We start from the raw sequence: 15,020 nt of genomic DNA on the forward strand, positions 1-15,020 counted from the left end.
TAGCAAGCGACAAGCTGCATCTGGTGTCAGGCTTTAGAGAGGCAAAGGAGTTGATGTACTTCAATTGCACAGCTGTATCTGGTAGCAGGCTCTAAGTCAGAATCCAACACTTATTTCAGTCTGAGTATGGCCACACATTATTTTATTTACCACCTCCATCGACAACTCTTTCCCACACTGTGCATTTGTCTTGATCACAGTTTTGGTAAGCCCACAAGCTAACCCTAGCCAAGATGAGTGAAAAAGCAAACCCCACTGGAGAGCTTCTTTGAAAAACGGGAAAGACCCAATGATGAGATAGCAGAAGACTCTAATAAGACTGCCAACAAAAAAAAAGCTGCACTTAAAATACCAAGAGTCCTTCTTAAATTACGGGTTCACTGCAACAGGTGATTCACATTCTCCAAGTCTGCTCTGTATAATATGTGGCAGCAGGCTATTCAACAAAGCCATGAAACCTTCAAAACTGCTTCGTCACATGAAGACCTAGCACCCTGCATTAAAAGACAAGCCTCTGGAGTTTTTCAAAGGAAAAAAGTGAACACAAAGAACAGAAGTAATTATTGAAGGCCACCACTTTCTCAAATGTGTCTGCACTGACAGCATCTAAAGATTCTGCATGCTGTGACAAAAACTGAAGATCCTGAGGACCATAACTAAGAATGGTGCAACCAAATAAGAAAATAAACATTTTTTTTTTAAGAAACTACTTCCAGGGGTAAGGAAAAAAGGGTATTTATTCATCAACTCCTATTCGGTACTGGTCAAGACCTATCACTGGGGCTCTGAGGCAACAACTGATTACTCACTAGTCTCCCTGGGACCAGAGAAAAGTCCTCAGGTAGAAAGTTTTAGCTGCTTGCAAGAAGAAGCATACCTTACACTAAAGTGAATACCAAGAGGATGTAGGTGGCACACCAACAAGGTCTACCCCACAATAATGAGTAAAAAAAGCCAATTACAAAATGGGAAATATTTGTAACACAGAGAATCAACAAGGGGTTTATATAAAGAGAAGCTCTACAAATCAAAAACAATGATAACTCAATAGAAAAATGGGCAAGACTTTCACAAAAGCAGATATTCAAAAGGTAAATATACATATGAAAGCACATTCAACCTCATTAACAGAATATGCCAATTAAAACCACAATGAAGTACTACTATCTACCAACCACTATAGCTAAAATTTTAAACTGAGAAGATCAGGTTTGGGAAAAGAGCAATAAGACTTCTCATATACTCCTGATGTAAGTGTAAATTAGTAGATACAATCATTTTGAAAAACATTTTGGCAAGTATTTTGTCATTATCTACTAAAGTTGAAGGTATACTTAATGACTCAGAAATTCCATTCCTATGTACCCAATAAAAATATGTCCAAAATTCTATTAAGAAACAAATATAAAATTGTTAAGCAATATTATCTCTAATTGCCATAACCTGTCAACAACTCAAAAGTTCAACAACAGTGAAATAAGTAATGGTATATTCATACAGTGGAATATTATATAGCAATGAAACTAAATGAGCTATAGCTACATGTGACAACATGATTAAATCTTACCAACATAATGTTGGATAGAAGAAGCCAGAGATTAAAAAAATATACACTGAATAATTCCTATGTAAAGTTTTTTAAAGAACTGATAAAACTAAGTTATAAAGAAAAATTAACTTAAAAAGTAATTAATAAAAAAGTGATTTCTTTTCAGAAGGAGGTAGAAAATAATGAACAGGAAGAAGCAGAAGGAGAGTTTCCTGTTTTGTTTTTATTTTGTTATTTTTGGCTGTGCTGGGTCTTTGTTGCTGTGTATGGTGGTACTCTAGTTCCAGTGCCCAGGCCTCTCACTGCAGTGGCTTCTCTTGTTGCAGAGCATGGGCTCTAGGCTGCATAAGCTTTAGCAATCTGGCACTCAGGCTCAGTAGTTGCGGTGCTTGGGCTCAGTTGCTTTATGGACTGTAGGATCTTTCCAGAACAGGGATCAAATCCATGTCCCCTGCATTGGCAGGCGGATTCTTAACCACTGGACCACCAGGAAAGCCCAGAAGGGGAGTTTCAGAAGTACCGGCAGAATACTGACTGGTCATCATGTGAATGTTCACTTTCAGAATGCCTGAAGACATTTTTGGCTGTAACAGTTGAGGGCAACTGTCAGGGGACATTCAACTTTAAGGGATCCAATATGTTGCATTTTCTTCCTTTGTGTGCCATTTCTCAGGGACTCTCTGTTCCTTATCAGTTCCTGGAATACAGGAATGAGTAGAGCTGCATGCAGTTCTTAGGACTGAAATCATGGGAAAGAGCACCTGCTTGGATTGCCTTCAAGTGACTCCCTTCATTGACTCTCTTCAGCGACCTTGTACTTAACAGACTATCCATTTCGTTGCAACTGGTGCAATTTCATTCTTTTTAATGGCTGAGTAATCATTTTACTGAAGATATACAAGCATGCATTTCTGCTAATAAAGTACTCTTGTTCCACTAGAGACTTGGGTCCCCCACTTCCTTCTTTCTGTCTCCGGCTATTTCTTCAGAGCGTGGAAACCTACTGAGCTCACTTTCTCGCCCGGGCTCTCAAGACCTCCTTGAGAGGACGCCCTGTGCCTTCATGAGTGGTACAAGTCCTGTGTATGGGCTTTATTGATTTTCCACGTAACCCAAGGGATATTGCTCTTTCTCTCTTTCTTTTCAACTCCAGTCCCCAGGTCCCGGTCTGTTAAAGACCACAACAGGTAACAACTGGATTCCACTGGCATCTCCAGGTAGAAGCTATGGTCCATGCTTAGAAACTCAGCCGTATCCAATTCTTTGCAACCCCGTGGACTGTAGCCCACCTGGTTCCTCTGTCCATGGGATTCTCCAGGGAAGAATACTGGAGTGGGTTGCCATTTCCTTCTTCAGGGGATATTCCCAAACCAGGGATCAAACCCAGGTCTCCTATGTTGCAGGAGGATTCTTTACTGTTTGAGCTACCAGGGAAGCATCTAGTGGGTAGAAGCTTTGGATACCACTAAACATTTTAGAATGCACAGAACAGTAACAGAGTTACCATCTCAACACATAAATAGTACAAAGTTGAGAAAATCTGCTGTAGAGGAGTTGTATTACAAAAGTACTCTCTTAACCTCTTATATCACTGGTGATTTCCTTACTGCTTCTTCTTTCTTTGTCTCTTTTCAATCTCTCCTAACCTTGATAGCATTGACAAAAGTAAATTGCTATGAACTTTACAGTTTCAAAGTACTAAATGTTGTCCATACCACATGAGCAGGGAAGCAGACCAGACTCTCCCCTAGGTGAGTACTCCAGATGAGTATGCAGCCCCAAATGACACCTTAACTGCAGTAGAAACTGAGAGGTAATAAATATGTATAGTTTTAAGCTGCTATAGTTGAGGTCATTTGTTATGCTACAATAGAACAATGATTTTGATCCATGGGTCAGGAAGATCCCTGGAGAAGGGAATGGCAACCCATTCCAGTATTCTTGCCTGGAGAATCCCACGGACAAAGCAGCCTGGTGGGCTACGTCAATGGAGTTGCAAAGAGTTAGACCTGACTGAGCAACTTACACACACACACACATAAAGTCTCTTTAGTTTGCTTTTTCAAAGTGAAGAAGAGAGTCTCACCAAGAAGAATTGAGAGACAACTCTCTATTAGCCTTTTGCATTTTTGCACATCTAATGAGCAAAGGCACTGACTGCCTTTGTTCTACACAGACTTTTCAAGGATGTTTGTATAGTGAATGGACTTGAAAGACATATTGTCCACTTCTAGGGCAAAGGGTAGATTTGCTCACAGTTCTTGAAAATAAAGATGGGCCCTCCCTGCAGAATAGCAGGCAAATATGGTTCAACCCCTGGGTTAAGAAGATTCCCTAGAGTAGGAAATGGCAAGCTACTCCAGTATTCTTGCCTGGAAAATTCCATGGACAGGAGCCTGACGGGCTATAGTCCATGGGGTTGTAAAAAGTCAGACTCAACTGAGCACACATGCTTACTGCCCATAAGATTCAGGTTCCCTAAGATCAGCAGTTCTCTCCTGTAAAACACTGTATGTGCAGGTGTCACACTGCCCTCTTCACATCACCCTGTTGGAAACGGAGCTTGGGGAAGCAGTGCAAGAAAATGTTGATAGTCTGGCTGTGGCTATTGTTATGAGTATAAGTCCTTTCTCTCTGATCTAGGAGTCTGTGTCTTCTGTTAGCATTTATCAAACTGTGGCAGGCTAACTTGTCACTTTGGAAGTAGGGTAGAATATCATATCCCTTACAGTTCTTGATAGCACTATGCTGTAATTGCTTTTTTTAAAAAAAAGAAAACAAAATCTCAAAATGAATTATAAATTCCTTTGGATTAGAGACTTACTTCCTACTATATCCCTAGCACTCACCACAGTGCTTGGTAAAATAACTTGTTGAATTAATTAAAGAAAGAGCCATGACCCAGATACTCTTTATGGCAGTCTGAACTCAATGGGAAAAAATTAAAACTTAGGTAAAACTTGAAAAAATTATTTAATATCAAAGTTTTCAAATGTGGGAGGAAATACTTTGGATGTTTTATAATGGAAAATACAAACATTCTTAATGAAATACATTAAACAGTAAGGTTATAAAGACTACATAAAAAGAAAACACATCTGGATTAATTAAAAAAATAAATTTAAGTTTGATTTTCAATGAATACTTATGATTGGAAAATATGCATTTTCTAAAAATCAATGTTCTTAACAGAAAATATAAGAATTCATCTTGGGTAAACAATTTCACACTGGGAATTTTCAGAGAACATTTAGTTAATTCAGAAGTTTAAGCCAATCATAAAAAAAAATTCAGCCAACAGAACATTTAGTTCATCTACGAGTTTAAGCAAATCATGCCATTTAACCAGCACAAGCCTGAACTAATTTAGTAAATATTGTGTTTAATTAAGATATAGTTGCTCTTATTAAATTACTTTAAAGTCTCATTTAAATATATCTCCAGATGGTTAGGAAAACATCAACTGAGAAACAGTATAAGGAAGACTGAAATTTATGAATTATGTATGAAGTCAATATATTGCTTAAGTTTCCTTAAAAGTTAGTAAATCTCATCTGAAAAGTGTTTTTTTAAAAAACCTCCAAAAAGGACATATGTGCTGGTTAGGAAAAAATTTACAACTATGACTGGTCCCCCCAAAACTAAAAAGGATGATAAGTAACACTGGCCCTTAATAACCTTATGGAGCTAGTTACAGATTGCCTTTTCTGAACAAGAAGAAAGATTCCAGATTCTCAGCGTGCAGAATTACCTTATACCAAACTCTCTGGCTTTTCTAAAATCTGATAGTCAAATTGATTACAGAAGCTGGTTAGTTAATCACAGATATTTCGCAGAGAGCTAGTTGGCTAAAATGAGATTCCTTTCTTAATAAAACCAGAAATGATCTAATGCAAAAATATGTACAGCTGACCATTGAACAACACAGGTTAGAACTGCACGGATCCACTTAAATTCGGATCTTTTAAAATAAACACATATGTGTAATGGAGATGTATTTTCTCTTCCTTATGATTTTCTTAACATTTTCTTTCCTCTAGCCTACTTTATTTAAGAATACAGTATAAAAACATACTGTACACAAAACATATGGACTATTAAAGTCCATGGAGTTCTCCAGGCCAGAATATTGCAGTGAGTAGCCATTCCCTTCTCCAGGGGATCTGCCCAACCCAGGGATCGAACCCAGGTCTCCCACATTACAGGCCAATTTTTTATCAACTGAGCTATCAGGGATAGTTAAGTTTGGAGGAAGTCAAAAATTATATGAGAATTTTAATTGTGCAGAGGGGTTAGCACCCCTAAGCCTGATGTTGTCCAAAGGTCAACTGTATATTACTAATTCTTATAGTTAGTGACACTAAAGCATGAATATGTATGACCATGTAATACTACACATTACACATTACACAATGCTATAACAATGAGACTGCTCTCAGGCATAACCTGATTATTCTTTCCTATAATAAAATTGAAACAAAGTCTTTGCTTACACACAGCTAAGAGTTGAATTGTGTCCCCCTCTAAAAAAAGATATTTTGAAGTATAAACACTCAAGTACCTCAAAATGCAGTCTTATTTGGAACTAGAGTCACAGAAATAACTAGTTAAGATGACATCATATTGTAGTAGGGTAGACTCCTAATCCAATATGACTGGTTTCAAATAAAAGACAGCCATGTGAAGGACTTCCCTCGTGGCCCAGTGGTTAAGAATCCACCTGCCAATACAAAGGACGTGGGTTTGATCCCTGGTCCAGGAAGATCCCACATGCCATGGAGCAATTAAGCCCATGAGCCACAACTACTAAAGCCCATACTCCCTAGAGCCCATGCTCTGCAACAAGAAAAGCCACTGCAATGAGAAGCCTATGCACCACAATAAAGAGTAGCCCCCGTTAACCACAATTAGAGGAAGTCTGCGTGCATCAACAAAGACCCAGCACAACCAAAAATAAATAAACAAATAAAAAGACAGCCACGTGAAGACACAGACAAAGGGAGACCACCATGTGACAAGGAAAAGAGAGATTAAATGTATATAGCAAGTCATGGAACACCAAAGATTACCAAGAAACCACCAAAAGCTAGAAACAGGTAAGAAAGAATTCTCCTACAGGTTTCAAAGAAAACATAGCCCTGCCAACATCTTGATTTCAGACTTCTACCTTCCAGACCTGTGACAATAAAATTATAGTGTTTAAGCCATGAAGTGTATAGTATTTGTTTCAGCAGGCCCAGGAAATTAATATTAATTGTAAGTACAGAGTAGCCATTTCCTATTCCTACACTGAGTTGCATTTTTTCTGTGTTAAAACCTGTCATTCATAAATAAAACTGTTACTTAAGATACTTTTCATTTGAAAATACCATTCAAAACAGGACATCTGGCAAAAGATCATAAGGGCTAACTGGTGCTTTGGGTTTATATTCATAATTGATTACTCATTTTTAAGTCTCTGAAAGTCTGAAAATATTTGATGGCTCCAAAATATGGTTTTGGTGGCTAAACCAGTACAGAGGTTAAAAAATAAAGGTTAATGACACATGTTAACAAGAACATATCTGGAAGTAAAATGAAGAACCCTCTATATATATTCTGTTGAGCAGAAGTTTTTTAATTGGATGAATTCCCAGCTTGTGTTATTTTTGCTTTTGTTGCCATTACTTTATGCTTCTTTATACCACATGAGAAGTGATCTAATATTATTTGAAGGTAGACTGAATTCAGCTAAAGATGTATTCTATAAACCTGAAAGCAACCATTAAAATAAAAAAAACAATGACCTTATCCAATAAATCAACAGAGGAGTAAAATGGGATCATAAAAATATCCATTTAAACCAAAAGAAGGAAGAAGAAAAGGAAAAGAGAATACAGGTGAGATAAATGTAAAAAAGTACCATAACAGCAGACTTAAATTGTAACATACCAAAAATCTCATTAAGTACAAATGAAATAAACACCCTAATTAAAAGTTCATTCCAGAAGAAACAGGTAACCTGAATAGCATCATATCTATTTAAGAAATTGAATTTATACTCAAGAATCTCACTACAAAGAATAATTCCAAGTTTTAACAGCTTTACTTGTGAATTCCACCAAACATTTAAGGAAGAAATATTAACACCAGTTATACACAAACACTATCAGAAACTGAAGTGGAAGGAATGCCTCTAACCTCATTGTATGGTATTGATTAATTCTGTTTCAGATTTCAGTTGTTCTAGGTTACCTCTCACTTGCATATATTGAATTTTAAAGTGTTTCAATTATTTAAGGAAATTCCCAATTCTCCTCCTGTCCAACAGCCAAAACTTTTCCATATAATGATGTTTTTATTATAAATGAACCTTAAGAGTATTTCCTCTACCATATGAAAAGGCTTCCTAAATATAGATAAGCCTTCAATGGATTTGCAAAGTAATCAAATTTCAAATAAAATTCTACTGATACAGGACTTCTTTCCTTTGTAAGCACATGAGCAAAAATATGCAGGTGATCCTTGAACAGCACAGGTTTAAATAGTGCAGGTCCACTCATAGTGGATTTTATTCAATACATAGAGTACAACACAATCCAATTGGCTGAATCTGCAGATGGAGACTCCTTGGATGCAGAAGGCTGACCGTAAAGTTACATGCTGGTTTTCGATTGCATTGGGGATGGGGAAGAGGGTGCCCTAACTCCCATACTGTTCAAGGGTTAACTGTAAATGTATTTGATTAAAGTAAATATTTCTAAATTCACTTTAAAGAGAAATGGAAACCATCTATTATTTTCTTTACAGACTGTGCCTGTAGGCACTAAGTATTTAAATTTGTAAAAATCCAAAGCCTTGTTTCATATCTAAAGGTTAAGCATACTTGAAAACTAATTAATCAAACTTCACATAATGATCATCTTTTAAAGGACCTTGGAACTAACATAATTTTTATCTAGTTTATTAAGCAAATGTTTTGTAATCCAAGGGTTTTGAAAACTATGTCCAAACTCTTTAAATAAATATTTGATAAATGAAATATGTCAATTCCTCAATTAATAAACTTTTAATTTTAAGCATATCATATATGATAACACATTGAGGAGAAAAGCTTCCTTTAAAGGCATAAAAATATTTCAGATAGTAATGACAAAGTACTTTTCCAAAAGACTTTCATATTTTCTAATTGTTACATCATATTAAGGCAAGTTATATCACATAATATATAATAAAATAACATGTATACATTAACATACCGTGTCTTGCTTTGGAATTTGAACTAAAACAGAAAGAAGTTGCTCTGTATCAAGAAATCTTGCTATAACTGAAACAAACAGAAAATACGCAGTTAAACTTTATGTTACAGTTTAAAATATAGAGTATATAAAGTATTATCCCCAAATAATAATATAGCACAGTTTTACCTGCAAATACCACTTGTTTTAATTGTCTTCATCTATTTTACATTTATCAGGGATAAAATAATAAATTCTAGTGTTCTTTTCTTAACTTTGATTACTCAGAATTTGTCTTCAAATTTTGACACTGTTGATCACCCCTTCTTTCTTGAAACTCTACTTCTCTGACTTAAATATGTTGCTTATCATAATTTTCTTCCCACTTTTTTGATCTCTAACTTTTCTTCATGATACTTAAAAGGTAAGATTAAAAGTCTAAAAGCATCGGTCAACCACTAACCATGTAACTTTCCAGGAATTATCTAACTTCTCTGAACTTTAGCTGTTCTCATCTTTTAAAAGATGAGATGGTTCATCAAAAAAATAAACATAGAACTACCATATGATCTAGCAATTCCACTCCAGGGTATATATCCAGAGAAAACAAAAATACTAATTCAAAAAGATATAAGTACCCCTATGTTCACAGCAGCATTATTCATAATTGCCAAGATATGGTACCTAAATGTCCATCAAGAAATAGTGAATAAAGAAGTTGTGATACACACACACACATATATGTATACATGTATGCATACACAATGGAATACTACTTAACCATAAAAAAACAGTAAAATTCTGTCATTTGTGAAAACATGAATGGATCTAGAGGATATTACACTTAGTGAAATAAATCAAGCAGAGAAAGACAAAAAAATATATGTGGAATCTAAAAACTAAAACAAATGAGCAAATATAACAAAACAGAAACAGACTCACAGATACAAAGAACCAACTAGTGGTTACCAATGGGGAGAAAGCAGGGAGGAGGGAAAAGAGATGGATGGGGGATTAAGAGGTACAAACTACTATGTATAAAATAAGTAAGCTATAAAGCATATGTTATACAGCATAGTGAATATAGCCATACATTTGTAATAACTTTAAACAGAGTATAATCTTATGAAAATTTTGAATCATTATGTTGTACATCTGACACTAATATTGTAAATCAACCATATCCCTGTGAAAATAAATTAAATTTAGAGACTTCCCTGGCAGTCCAGTGGTTAAGACTCCATACTTCCAATGGAGGGAGTACAGGTTCAATCCCTGGTTGGGGAACTAAAATCATGCATACCACAAAATTTAATTAACTACTTAAATATTTTAAAGTTTTTAAAGCAGAACATGAGACATGATATGTTCAAGTAACTAAAAGAAGTTTAATTATACTAGAAGAAGGAAGAATGAAAAGTGACAAGTAACAAGAGGTGCTGTGGGAAACGAGAAAGAAAGCCATACAGAAGAGTTTGGGTTTTATCCTAAAAGCATTAGAAGAGATTGAAAGATTTTATGCAAGTGGGTATGTGGTAGCCCTGCAAAGATTTCCCCATTCTAATCCCTGGAACCTTTGTATATGTTATCTGGTAGCAGGGACTTTGAAGATGAGATGAAGTTTAAGCTTCTTGAAATGGAGAGATTATTCTGGATTATTTGTTAGTCCCAAATTAATCAATCACAAGAGTCCTTCTAAGAGAGAGGCAGGAGGATAGGTCAAAAAGAGAAGATATAAGGACAAAAGCAGAAGCTAGAAAATAGAGAAGAAACTGTTCTCTTGGCTTTGAAGACAGAGGAAGAGCCATGAGTTAAGGAATGTAGAAGGCCTCTAGAAACTGCAAAAGGCAAGGGAACAATTTTGTCCCAGAGCCTCCAGAAGAAAAATGAACCCACTAAAACATTGACTTCAGTCCAGTAAAACTGATTTATGACTTTCAGAATTGTAAGATAATCAATTCATGCTGTTTTAAGCCTCAAAATTTGTGGTAATTTGTTACATCAACAGGAAGAAACTAATAAAGAGTAATATGTTCACGCTTTTATTTTCAAAAGATTACTCAGCCTCCAATATAGAGAAGAGACTATAAAGAACAAGGCTAGAGGACAAGGCCAAATAGAAGGCTGCAGAAATAACTCAGATTATAGATAAATGATACTCTGGGCTGGAGCAGCAGTACTGGGAATAGAAGCTAATACCTATAAGATATATATAGAAAAGAGACTTTATAGAATTTGATGATTAATTTCAGAGAAGGTAAGTGTCAAGAATGACTTTCAGTTGGTCATCTGGTTTGGTTAAGAGCTTGGATGTAGAGCTATTCTTTGAAATCAGAAGGGACTGATTTAGAAGGAAAAATGGCACAATCTGGATACATTAAATCTGAGGTGATTAAGAAAGATCTAATAAGATTTCAGTAGGCAATAAGATACATGGGGCTGAAGTTCTGTAAATATATCTGGGCATGAAATGTAAATTTGGAAGTTACAGGTATGTGAATGATAATTATAAGACCAAGAAGATGGGTAAATCATATAATAAGAAAATACAGAGTAAAAAGGCAACCTAAGACATAGTTTTGAAGCACCACAGCATTCAGGGAATGAGCAAAGGAAAACGAGCCTAAAAAGAAGACTCAGAATTCTTTTTCTCTTCCATTTGAAAGGAAGGAATCTGGGGTTTTCACTCTGTTACCTGATCAATGACAGAACTTTCTAAAGACATTCCAAGACATTCTACATTCCTGCAGTCTATTTGTAAATTATAAAGATAATATTACAAGGGAGATGGACAGTCAGAAACTTTTTAAAGAAGTGAGCAACAAAGCTTTAAAAAAAAGGAAACTCCAAAGAAGTAGGAGGAAAATCAAATCGTATAATCACAGAAGCAAAAGGTAGTAATTTAATAAGGAGAGATTTTGGCAGTACCAGAGAAGTTGGATTTCAAATAGAACTGTGTGTGTGTTAGTCGCTCAGTCATATCTGACTCTTTGCAACACCATGGATTGTAGCCTGCCAGGTTCCCCCGTCCACAGGATTCTCCAGGCAAGAATACTGGAGTGAGTTGCCATGCCCTTCTCTAGGGGATCTTCCTGACCCAAGGATAGAACCCAGGTCTCCTGCATTCCAGGCAGATTCCTTACCATTTGAGCTACCTGGGAAGCCCCAAATAGAACTAATACGTGCCCATTAAATTTAACAACAATGAAAATGTCTTAGGCTTGGTTCTCCACAAAGAGATTCTGAAATGAGGATTTATATGTAAGTAATAGATTAAGAATTTGCTTCCATGAGAAACCAATAGAGAAGAGAAGGACAGGAAAGGGGAAAAAACCCAAGCAAAAGCATAATTTCAGGCAAAATTCTATGGAGGGTAACTTCAGTTCATGCCGTAGAAGAACTTCTGGACTTTAAGTTACATTCGTGGTTATTGCCAAAACAGTGTGAGGCAGTTAGGCTTTCATATTCCCACACTATTCAGTCATTTAAGGGCCCACAAGGCATATTTGACCCTCTCTGCTTAGAGCACAGCCCTCTAATAGCCTGAGGGTAGACCTCTAAAGTGAGTCCAGGTGCCGGCCATTAGAAGCAAAAGCACACAGAACAGGGAAAAGGGGCCCAGAGAAAATTAAGAGAGACCCAAGAGGATATGGATAGAAAACCAACAATGTCTGCTATACTGACCCTGACAAGAGCAGTCTCAGCACAGTAGTGGGCAGAAAGAAGACTGATTGAAATGGGGTGATGAGAAGACAGTATGTACATAAAATTTGTTTTTCAACAGGTGATGAATGGTAGAATAGAGATAAGATGTTGCTGTAACTCACAAGGGTGACCAGTTAAAAAAAAGCCTTTTCACACTTTTTCCAAAGCTGCACAAAATACATAGGAATACATAGAAAAAAATGAATATATTCAGCAACACTGGAAATGAAGTCACAGTCAGTATAATGTCAGAATTTTAAAGAAATTATGCTAATTAAAAGATATTTAGAGTTGGATTGAAGAAACCTAAAGACTGTAAATGCTTTCTAGATTTTCATGTACTACTTCAGTTTAGACCACCAGAACAACAGTGGGGATACAGAAGACAGATCAAGCGGCTGAAGTCCAGGAACTAGACTCGGATCAGTGCAGATAAACTGCCCTTCCACTTACAGATTTAAGAAAAAAATCACACTACCATGCCAGTGAACAGGTGCCAAGGGCAATTCTCGTACCTCATGAGTTGGACTGCATTCCCACAAAAGAAATTTGGTAATCCCAAATTCTGGTATCTGAATGTGACATTACTTGGAAACTAGATCTTTGCAGATGTCATCAAATTAAGATAATATTATTAGGATGAGCCTTAATCCAACAGGACTGGTATCATTTTAGGAAGACATGTATTTTTAATAATTTGTGTTTGTAAAAACAGACGATGTTTACCTGACTGAAGTCCAAAAAAGAGTTCCTCATCTTGAAGCAGTTCCTGAACACAATCTAATCTCATGCTAATTGTTTCAACATCAACTAGAGGTTCTAATATATTAGAACGAAGTCTTCTACTTCCTCCAGGAGTCTTAGTATAATTTAGAACACCAAAGAGCGTGTGATTATTCCTTTAAAAGCACAAGTTAGGAAAATTTCATTAAGTATACAAAGGAGAAACCAATAAAACTGTAATTTAACTTTTTAAAATTTATTTACTTTACAATATTGTGGTTTTTGCCATACATCAACATGGATCAGTCATGGGTGTACATGTGTCCCACCATCCTGAACCCCACTGCCACTTCCCTCCCCACCCCACCCCTCTGGGTTATCCCAGAGCACCAGCTTTGGGTACCCTGCTTCATGCATTGAATTTTCACTGGTCATCTATTTTACATATGGTAATATACATGTTTCAGTGCTATGCTCTCATATTGTCCCACCCTTGCCTTCTCCTACATAGTTTTAAAATAATCCTATAATCTACAATAGTGATTCTCAAACTTTCATATTCATACAAATCACATGAGGATTCTGATTCAGTCTGGGATGAGGCCTGATAATCTACATTTTAAATAAACTCTCAAGTATGCTGTCAGTCAGTGAAGCACACTTTGATTAACAAGGATCTACAGCATCTTCTTGCATCAGTGAATGACTTCTTTTCATAGACCAGTTACAATACTCAGATTAATATAAAATGTTCTAGTCCATGGCATTCTATCAATAATAACAAGATATCTATAATACATACTTAAGGGGGAAGAGAACTTTACACTGATAAAACATGTATTTAACATAATCACTCTGTTCTAATTTATGAAGTTAGAGAATTATAAAAGAGAAAGAAGGAAAAGAATATCAGGTACAGAAACTATTACAAACAGGATTATACAGAAAATGACAAGAAGTGTTGCTTTAGTTAGGTTGGTTCAGAAAGACCTGTATTTATATGTGACAGCTGAATTAAGACATCTATACCAAGATGATGATGAAATGGGAATAATTATGACAATGATGGTGAGAATAGCTAACATACTGAACACAAAGTGTATGCCAGGTCTTATTCTAAGAAATGTACATATATTATTTAATTCTAATAACCATGGTATGAGCTAGATGCTATTATTAACCACATTTTATAAGGGAAGAAACTGAAACACAAAGAAATTAAGTAATCTGCCTGAGGTTTCCAAATAAGTGAACAGCAATAATAAAAGAGTTACCAGTTTAAAGGGGCAAAACAGAACAGCAATTTAAGCCCAGGTAGTCTTCCCAGTGGGGAAGGAAATGGTAACCCACTCCAATATTCTTGCCAGGAGAATCCCGTGAACAGAAGAGCCTGGCAGGCTACAGTCCATGTGGCCCCAAGAATCAGACACGATTTAGCAACTAAACTACCACCAGTCTTCCTGGCTCTAGAACCAGAAAGATCAAGGTTGGTGGAGCACTGCAAAGTAAGAATTAAGGGAAATGAATAAAGAAGTTGAAAGAAATCAGAACATAGAAGTCCTTGTAGGCCATGGTAAAGAGTCTGAATTAATTCACCACATTAACAAATTGAAAAATAAACACCATATGATTATCTCAATAGATGCAGAGAAGGCCTTTGACAAAATTCAACATCCATTTATGATAAAAACTCTCCAGAAAGCAGGAATAGAAGGAACATACCTCAACATAATAAAAGCTATATATGACAAACCCACAGCAAACATTATCCTCAATGGTGAAAAATTGAAAGCATTTCCCCTAGTCAGGAACAAGACAAGGGTGCC

General features: G+C 36.1%; 1 protein-coding gene across 1 annotated transcript in view; it reads right to left on the reverse strand.

Moving 5' to 3' along the window:
• The window catches only part of MSH4 (mutS homolog 4), an 85,241-nt gene that overhangs the window by 38,839 nt on the left and 31,382 nt on the right, over nt 1-15,020 (reverse strand). The window contains exons 7-8 of the mRNA XM_068966161.1: nt 13,198-13,370; nt 8,788-8,855 (exon numbers count right to left, since the gene is read on the reverse strand). Of these exons, the coding sequence (XP_068822262.1) occupies nt 8,788-8,855; nt 13,198-13,370 (241 nt within the window). The remainder of the gene's footprint in view (nt 1-8,787; nt 8,856-13,197; nt 13,371-15,020) is intronic.

Source organism: Capricornis sumatraensis, chromosome 2, assembly GCF_032405125.1.
Source record: "Capricornis sumatraensis isolate serow.1 chromosome 2, serow.2, whole genome shotgun sequence".
NCBI classification, from domain to species: Eukaryota; Metazoa; Chordata; class Mammalia; order Artiodactyla; family Bovidae; genus Capricornis; species Capricornis sumatraensis.